General features: G+C 49.5%; 1 protein-coding gene across 2 annotated transcripts in view; it reads left to right on the forward strand.

Annotated features, from left to right (window-relative positions):
* Positions 1–231: 231 nt before the first annotated feature.
* Positions 232–9,675, forward strand: part of Abat (4-aminobutyrate aminotransferase) — a 90,392-nt gene continuing 80,948 nt past the window's right edge. The window contains exons 1-2 of one of the 2 annotated variants that reach the window (XM_026780776.1): positions 232–347; positions 4,006–4,113. In XM_026780776.1, coding sequence (XP_026636577.1) covers positions 4,109–4,113 — 5 coding nt within the window. In that variant the 5' untranslated portion in view covers positions 232–347; positions 4,006–4,108. The remainder of the gene's footprint in view (positions 348–4,005; positions 4,114–9,675) is intronic. The other variant, XM_005349285.2, reaches the window with a different exon arrangement.

Below are 9,675 nucleotides of genomic sequence, written 5' to 3' on the forward strand. Positions count from 1 at the left end.
GAGACCCTACGGCTGCCTTTCCCCCAGCCCCTGGCTCCGGCCCTCGCAGCCCTCCTCCGAGACCCCCAGGCGCATCCTATCGGCGGAGGTCGGACTCTGCCCCATCCCCGCCTTCTCCCTCCCCCCCGGGGGCGGTGGCCCATGGCGGGCGCTCCCATTGGTTGTTGCTCAAGCAAGGTCTGGAGGTGGCGGTGCTGATTGGCCGGGGAGCCTCGGCGGAGCTTGGGAGCCTGGCGAGTCGCTGGGGGAAACCGAGCAGACGCCTAGAGCAGCCCGGAGCATCGGAAGGTGATCGCGCTAGTCGGACCCGCGGATCGCAGCCTGTAGATCGCGGCCGGGGCCTGGAGGTAAGAGTGACGCGTCCCGGCGCGCGTGGCCGACCCTTCCAAGGGAAGCCCTGCACCCGGGAAGCCAGAGTCCGGCATCTTCTTCTAGAATCTGGGCCCTCCATCCGACCAGGACGCGGGCTCCTGCTCTGAAGGAAAAAGGTCTCCCACTCCCCAGGCCCCAGGAAGCAAGACAGCTTCGTGTAACCTTCAAAAATGGGGCCGTTCGTCCTGGTCGCTGACTGGAGGAGAAAATCCCTCCCCTGTTTAACCCTTGGAATAGAATGTTGCTCCCTCAAGTGGATTCCTGCCTCCCCAGATATCTAGATCCTCTACCATCTCCTCCCATTCCTAAGAAACTAAGTTAGGGTCTCTTGCTTCTCTTCCATTCCTGTCTCCTTGGGATGTTGAGGTCATAGCTCGTATTGAAGGGTCCTCTCCCTCCCCGACTGTGAAAGTCCTGGAGAATAGACCCTCCCTTCAACAAGGACATCCCCGGCCAAATCACCTGCATGTGTACCCCAGGAGCTAGGTTATGATTTTTAAAGACAAATGAATTCTCTTCTATCCCTATGAAGACCCTTCTCCATCCATAGGAGAGGCCACATGTCCCCCTCCACAAAAAAAGCTTTTAGGGGTCTCCTTTCAGTGGAAGGGGAGAGACTTTTACACCCCAAACAGGCATTTTACCCTCAATACACATTCCTGGCCAAGTGATCCATCCTCCATCATCTTTTCGCCTAAATCCCACCCTATTAACACTGCTACCCTCCCATTTTTTCCCACCCATTCCAACTCCACTCCCACACCTCCTGGTCCCTCCTGATCATCCATCCCTTCAACCTTCCTCAACCCAATGACTAAAGACCAGACGAGGCTTCATAAAACTGAGGCCCTTGAAACTATCCCAGGCCTAGAGCTCCTTTCAGGAACCCTCCAACTCTTAAGAACACAGATGGCCTCACTCTGCAGACCCAGTAGGCACCCCTACCACCACCACCTCCATCAGCACAAACAGATAGGGATGTTACTCGGGGATACCCTTCAGAGGCAGGTCTCTCCACTCCCGGACAAACAGGAATCAACATAGAGAAGAACTGTCTGCCCACTCCAAAGGTCCCCTGTTTGCTTCCGGGGCTGCCCCATCAACTCCAGTGGCTGTTACCCGATGGAATTCCCTGGGCCTTAGGCCAAGAAAAGGATGCTGCTGGGCTTGTCCATTGGTCTGGAGACAGTGTTGGCTTAGCTGTATGGCTCCCTCACAATAACCTAGTTTGGTGGTGGCAGATCGGGGGATGGTAAAGCAATGAACTGGCTTGTTTCTGGATCTGGACACAGTGATACAGAATGGGGAGAAATGTGTTTCCAGGCGGCCAGGGGTCAACTCTGAGAGGGACAAATGGCCCTGGCTGCAGTCCTAAAATGTGAAAGAGTACCTGGATTAAGACTGACTGTTTGTTTGGTAGGTGAACAAACTGAGGCACACAGAGAGAAAGGGACTCACTCAAGGTCACCCAGCAGGTCACCGACAAAACCAGCAAAGCTCCCACAGGGTCCCTGGGGCTCCCCAGCACTAGCTCCAGTCTTCCTGTGTACAGTCCCCATGTCTGTAGCAGGAACACGGAGAAAGTCAGCTCAGAAGGAGCAGAGCTTGTGAAACGCCTGTCACCACCCCACGGGCTCCTGATGGAAGCCGTTCCTGGGGTCTTACGGATTTGTGCCTTGCACCTGCTGCCAAACTTAGTGTGCTGAAATCAAGACCAGCTCAGCAGGAGGGTGTTATCAGTTACAATATGCTAGAGCCAAGGCCACTGTGCAGACCTCAGCTGCACCCTCAGGAAGGGTGCCTGAGGAAATCACACCCCTTTCCTCGCTGTCCCTGCTCATTCTCTCTGGTTCCCATCCTCTGTAGTAATGGCGTGTCCCTACTCAGAGTCCCACACTCTTTCCTGGCACATGAGCAGTGGTAGATGGGAGAGTCTGATTTAGCAGCTCTCTGTTCTTCCCTCAGCTGGAGGGTTGCTGTCTGACTTCAAGGGAGAGCCAAGAGCAAAGTTCAAGGTGAAAGGGCAGAGGTGAGAGTATTGGCTTCCACCTGCTATTCGGTATGTGATCTTGGGAAGATTTTTTTCCTTTTTCTTTTTTTCTTCTTTTCTTCCTTTCTTGGCAGTCTCATGTAGGACAGGCTAGTAGAAGATGACCTTGAACTCCTGATCCTTCTGCCCCCACCTGAATGCTAGGGTCTTACCCAGTTTCCTTGCAATGCTGACTGGAGCAAAGGGTTTAATCCATGTTGGACAAGCTAACTGACTGAGCTATGTCCATTGACCTTTGGGAAAGCCCTTCTCTCTCTGTTATTTATCCTTTGGGTAAAATATTTTAATCCTCAAAGGAAATAGCACAGCTAGCAAGTAGAAACAGTGGTCACAATTTCAACTGCAAAGTCAACTCAAACTGGTAGAACGTGGCAGTGATACCTCTGGATCTGCCTAGGAACCTCCGTTGCAGACAGGACAAAGGCAACAGACAAACGGGGGCCATCGGAGACAAGTGAGCATTTAGGGAAATGGATTCGCGTATGGAACGGACCACAGACCTTAAAGCCAGTGGAACCTAGGGTCAGCCGTTCATTGGCTGCTTCTGGGGGAGCATGAGCATATCAATGACTTCTCTGAGCCTCAGTTCTTTGTCCTCAGCCTGTGGGGGTGCGCATCAGGTGAGGGACAGCCTGGATCGAGGTTTCCGATTCTCAACACCACTGGCATTTTAAGTTGGGTGATTCTCAGCTGTGAGTTTTATCTCCTTCGTTGTGCTTTGTACACTTGAAGCCAGTAACACTACCTCAGTTGATGGAAAATATCTCCTGGTAGGATAGGGAAGTGCCTTAGTGGGTACAATGTCTGGTATGTAAGCATGAGTTGAATCCCGAGAACACACATAAAAGCCAGGCTAGAGAGCTAGAGGATGGAGACAGGTAAATCCCTAGTCAGCTAGTCTTGGTGAAAAAGATGGGTTCCGGGTTCAAGGAGAGACCCTGTCACAGAGACTAAAGTGAGTAGCTGTGAGATACCTGGCCTCTACACTTGTGTGCACGAATGAGCACAACCACACACACACACACAAGTGCACATATATACCACACGCACATACACACATGTGTGCATAAATGAGCACAACCACACACACACACAAGTGCACATATACACCACATGCACATACACACATGCATGCACATGTGTGCCTCCAGGTAACCAGATGTCTGGCAGAGGACAAAATCCTCCTCCTCCTCCTCCTCCTCCCCCATTGAGAATGAGTGGCCTCGTGTGATGTCAGACATGGCTGATGTTTGAGCTGACCGCCTCACCATTGCACTAATCCTTCGCTGTGGTGTCTTCCTGATGGGAGGGTGAGGAAGGTTCAGCTACCTCCAGACATCAGTGACACTTTAGGCTCTCTCCTTTGCCATTCACAGAGAGCCCTCAGGCTTCCCATTTTACAGAGATGGAGATAAAAGGTGTTGCGTGAGACCATCACCCCTGTCCCCCACAGAAGCCAAAGAAACGCTCAAGGAGCAGGCGCTAGAAATGTGTTACAGTTCTTTCTTTATGTGGGAGGGGCTCTTTATGTGCATGTCGAGGTCAGAGGACAGCTATCTTAGTTCGTCTTTTCCTTCTATCAGTGGGTCCTGGGATGGAAGTCTGGTCTTCACTGCCGGCTTGCAGCAACGGCCTTCACCTGCTTGCTGACCTGAACCACAGTTTTAGAGGCTTTCTCAGAAGCACATGAGGTACCCTCTCGTACAGTTTAAACTCCAGAGAGACCCAGTAGCCTAGCACGCCGGGATCTGCTCCAGCAATGTCCCCTCGTGTATGCAGATGACGTCGTCGCAGTGTGGGGAGGGTGGGCATTCTGTGTGTTCCGATGGAGAAAGGAATAGCCATTTTAGAAGAATGAGGTGGATTAGGCCCCAAGCCTGGAAAGGTCTCAGAGGCGTATAATTCAGTGAAACAGAATCCCGGATCATTATAAAGAGCATGGTCCTATTATAAAGCCACAAATACACAAGAACATGAGCAGTAATGGCCATTGAGATGGCTCAGTGGATGGAAGGGCTTGTCACCAAGCTGATGACCCGAGTTCCATCCCCAGAACCCACATGGTGAAGGAGAGCAATGACTACTAAGAAGTGGTCCTCTGGCTTCCACAATAATACTATGACAAATACAGAAAAATAAATGTGTTTAGGAATCATGGGAAAAGTGGTCCAGCAGTGGAGGCACACATCTTTAATCCCAGCACTCAGGAGGCAGGGACAAGTAGATCTTCGTGAGTTCGATGCCAGACTGGTCAACATAGCAAGTTCCAGGACAGACAGGACTACATGGAGCGACTCTGTCTTGGAAAACAAAGCAAAGTAAAAAGTAAGAAAATGAATCACTATCTTAGCACATTAGCTTCTCATCAGGGTGATAGAAAGAAAAATGATAGGGAGGTGATTCCCAAAAGGGGGCACACTGTGTGTGTCGGGGGAAGGGACAATGAGTATGTTCAGGGGGAAGGGGGCACACTGAGTGTGTTTGAGAGAAGGGGACACACTGTGTGTGTTCAGGGGGAAGGGGGCACACTGAGTGTGTTCAAGGGAGAGGAAAAGGGGCCACAGCAGCTTCTCTTGCTTTAAAGAAACAAAGCCCAGACACTGATCCTCATGCAAACCTGAAGTTGCCAATGGCAGAAACTCAGAGCTTCTGAGCTCCCAGAGAGTTCTGGGGCTAAGAAACAGGAATCAGAGACTTCATCTGTACTGGCTGAGTGTGCAGATGTGTGTCTTCAACTGCCTGTGTGTGAAACTGGGCTTCTCTTGACAGCCACTCTGATCTCTCAGAGCCTTTTACCCCATCCTTACATAGAGTGTTAGTAGGGAAGGAAAAAGAAAAGGAAAAGGGAAAACAACAGTAGAATTAAGAGCTGGGGCAGCAGCAGAAGCGACCTGACTGGGTTAGTGTGAGGATTCAAGGGGACCTTGTGTTCCAAACCTTGGTTAATCACCAGTACTTGATTTATGTGGCCACAGCCGCCCTCATCTCTTTTCCCCTCTGCCTGCCCGTCCCCTGGCTGGAGACAGATGACAAAAGCCTCATAAGTGACAACTAGGGAGCCCAAGGCCTGCAAGAATGCTCAGCAGACTGGATTGATAGCCCCCTGCACCACTGTGCCTGACAGGGTTCTCAGCTGAAAGTCAGGGGAGGACGGAGGGGAGCCGGGCTCCAGTGCCTGCTCCCAGTCCCTCCTCCTGTGCCTGACTCGCCTGGCTTCCTCTAACACTCCACGCTACACGCTCAAAGAGTGGCCTCTAATTACACATTCCCTCAGTAATTCCACTTTCCAAGGGCAGATTGACCTTCCAAAGCTGTTTCAAGATCCATCTTATTTTCTTTCCCTTCTTTCTCCTCCCCTCTCTTCTCCTCTCCTCTCCTCTCCCCTTCCCTCCCCTCTCCTTTTCCTCTCCTCACGTCCTTCCCCCTGCCCCTCAGCCTTACTAGTGGCCCAGGCTAACCTGGTTCTCTCTATGCAGCCCAGGCTGAACTTGCATTTAGGATGTATCTTTGGCTAGTCCCAAACTCAGGACAGCCCTCCGGCCTCAGTTGGTGACTCTGGCATCTTTTATGGGACATTTTCCTTTAACCCTCCTCTATCCTAAGTCAGCAAACCGTTTCTCCCTCCACCCACGTCCCTGTCTCCTTTGATACCTTCACTGTTACTGGGTTTTCTCCTCTTTGTTAAGGGCTTGCAGCTGCCTTATTTGTGCCCACATCCCAAATGCACTACCCAGTTTCTAGCAGCAAGAAACATTGATTGAATGACTCTCTGTATTAGGAAATATATTTGTATTTTATATGTAGGAGTGTTTTTGCCTGAATGTACGTATGTATATGCTATGTGCATACCGGTGGGTGCCTGAGCACGGCAAAGGAAGGCACCAATGAATGCCTTGGATGGACCATTGTGGGTGCTTAGACTCCAAAGCAGGTCCTCAGCAAGAGCAGCAAGTGCTCTTAACTGGGGAGCCATCTCTCTAGCAGCTAGAGTGTAGCCTGAATCTGTGCATTTTTGGCTGTAAGAAAATGGATATCACATAAAATTACATGTTTAAAACACTCTAAAGAGTACAGTTCTGTGACATTACGTACATTGTCAATACTATGTTCCCACCATCACTATCTAGTTTTAAGATATCTTCATAACCCTACAGGAAGATTAAGTGGTCAGTCCTCATGCCTTGGCTCCCAGTCGCTGGATTTGTATCTTAGGGTTTCTATTGCTGTGAAGAGACACCATGAACACGGCAACTCTTAGAAAGGAAACATTTCATTGAAGTGGCAGCTTGCAGTTCAGAAGTTCAGTCCGTTATCATCATGGCAGGGAGCATGGCAGCATGCAGGCAGCCATAGTGCTAAAGGAAGAGCTGAGGGTCCTACAGCGTGCAGGCAACAGGAAGTCATGTGAGAAACTGAGCAGTATCCTGAGCATCTGAGACCTCAAAGCCCAACAACCAATAAAGCCACACCTCCTAATGGTGCCACTCCCTATGAGATTATGGGGGCCAATTACATTCAAGCTTACCACAATTTGCCTATCCCAAATACGTCAATGGACCCACATACTGTGGGACCCGTTGTGTTTTAGTGTCTCCTTGAGTTTTCATACAACAGGACTTCCTTTTTAGAAGAGAATAATATTCCATTATATAGGTTGACCATGATTAACTCCTCCGTTTGTCAGTCAATAGGTGTTTCTAACTTGCCTACTATGAACATACATGTGCAGGTGATGGCTCAAAGACCTGCGTTTGAGCCGTGAGTGAGGCTCATTTGGTATAGTGCTTGCCTAGCATGCATGAAGCTCCAGTTTTAAAGTCAGCCTCAGTTATAAATGAATTTGAAGGCTGCCTGGACTTTGTAGAAACACTGTCTTTAAAGGGGAGGGGGCTAGCATTTGCCAGGGAGCGCCTTAGTGGGAAAACGGCTTTTCTGTAAAGCATGGGGACTGGAATTTGAATCTCCAGAACCTATATAAAAGCCAGGCAGACTTGTTGACCACTTGTAATCCCAGACTCTGGAGACAGAGACAAGGGTGGAAAAACTAGCTGGCAAAAAGACACCCGTGCACTTTATGCTTGTACAGACGCGCGCGCACATGCGCGCACACACACACACACACACACACACACACACAGTGTGGTGCTGACTCCCCCATTTAACCTTCTGAGGAACTATCAGCCTTCTCACAGCAACATTGTTTACATTCCCACCAGCAATGTGTGAGGGTTTCAGTGTCCGCGCATCCTGAGCCAGTTACTGTCTTCAGCCTGTCCTTGCAGCCTCTCCTGAGAGTGTGATGTGGCTACATTGTTTTGACCTCTTTTTCTGTAGCCATTCACACTACGTCATGAGTATCCACTCAGGGGCTTGCTGCTCCTCAGTGTCTCTTACAGCCCTTTTTCCACTTTAAAAAAATACAGGCTTGGTATGATGGCACACACCTTTAATCCCAGCACTCGGGAGGAAGAGGCGGGTGGATCTGAGGCCAAGACTAGCATGGTCTAATAGAGAACTCCAAGCCAGCCTTGGCTACTTTGTGAGTAGTCTCATTAAACCAAAGTCTCAGCAAAACAAAAAGAACAAATTTTATTCCATTTCCTTATTAGGGAGCACTCGTGTTCTGTGATGCAGCTGTGGAGACTAGAGAACAGTTTTCAGTAATTGGTTCTCTCCTTCCCCCACGTGGGTTCTGGGGAACAAACTCAGGTTGTCAGCTTGGCAGCAGGTGTCATATTGGGTCATCTGCATGGCCCTCATCCCCTATGCCTGCTTTTGAACGGGGCTAGTCTTTTTATATTGAAGTTGTGAGTAATTGAAGTTGGTTGGTTGACTGATTGCTGCATGCGTGCATGAGTGCATTTGTGTGTGTGTGCATGAACACACATGCAGGTATGCACATGTGTGTGTAAGTGTGTGTAGGCATGAGCATGCCACAGTGCTTATGTGGAGATCAGAAGAAATCTTTTTGGGGTTCTCTCCTCTGTCTGTGTTCCAGGGATTGAACTCAGGCTGCCAGGCTTGGCATCAAGCAACTTTACCCACTGAGCCATTTTTCTGGCCCATGAAATTGTGATCTGTGTCACTATTTCCTGGTCCGTTTAAACTTGGCCAGCTCCTGTACAGATCAGGAACTGTTCGTGACCTTGGAGCACAAGGTGACTTAAGTACAGTTCCTGTCCACTAGGAGCCCACTGTCTAAAGCACCTCCGCAGCCTCAGCACTGCTGGCTTCATAGGTGTGGCCAGCCACCCGCCTATTGCAGCAGCACTACTGGCCTGTTGGCTGAGGCGTCAGTTGTGACAACCAAAAAGTCTCCATCGCTGAATGTTCTGTGGGGAGCAACACTGCTCCTGGTTGAGAATCACTGGTTTAGAGGAGTTGTGTAACTGTCCCTTGGAAACAATAAACACGTGCTCAAACCCCCAGCAACAGGCCAAAGAAAGCATTCCACCCAAATAAGTCTTGGCGAACTGAGTTTACCAGTTTACATGGGGGCAGATGGCTCCAAAGCAGCTGGAGCGCTGAAAAGCCCCACCCCAGCATGGGGGACAGCTCACAGAAACCGCACCCAGGAGCTCCCTGCCCAATGTGCAGGCAGCTTCGCCAGAGAATCTTCTCTCCCCGTGATTGCTTATTGCTTTTATAGCCTTGGGGAAAGTCCTTATGACCCCTGTAGTTTTCATAGGCTCATAAGTTCTCTTGACTTCCTGAGTCTTATGTCTCCCTTCCTCTCCTTGCTCCAGGAGAGGAAATAACTACAAGGCTGAAACAAACACAGATAGCTATAAGTTCTATATTTGAGGCTTATTTGTTGGATGTTGGACAGGTGGCTGGGTGGGTAGATTTATGGATGGATGAATGCATGGATGCATGCATGCATCCATGCATGGATGTGTGGATCAGTGAATGAACAAGTGCATGGATGGATTTAACCCCTTTCTTGGTTGGACAGACTGATGATGAATGGATGTGTGAATGAATGAATGAATGAATGAATGAATGCATTCTTGATGTATGTTCTCTGAGAATGAATGAATGTGTTCTATGATGTATGTTCTCTATGAATGAATGGATGAATGCATTGTACAATGTATGCACTCCATGAATGAGTGGATGAATGTGTTATATGATGTATGCACTCCGTGAATGAGTGAATGAATGTGTTGTATGATGTTTGGACTCCATGAATGAGTGGATGAATGTGTTGTATGATGTATGCACTCCATGAATGAGTGGGTGAATGTGTTGTA

The sequence above is a fragment of the Microtus ochrogaster genome, chromosome 7 (genome assembly GCF_000317375.1).
Source record: "Microtus ochrogaster isolate Prairie Vole_2 chromosome 7, MicOch1.0, whole genome shotgun sequence".
Taxonomy (NCBI): domain Eukaryota; kingdom Metazoa; phylum Chordata; class Mammalia; order Rodentia; family Cricetidae; genus Microtus; species Microtus ochrogaster.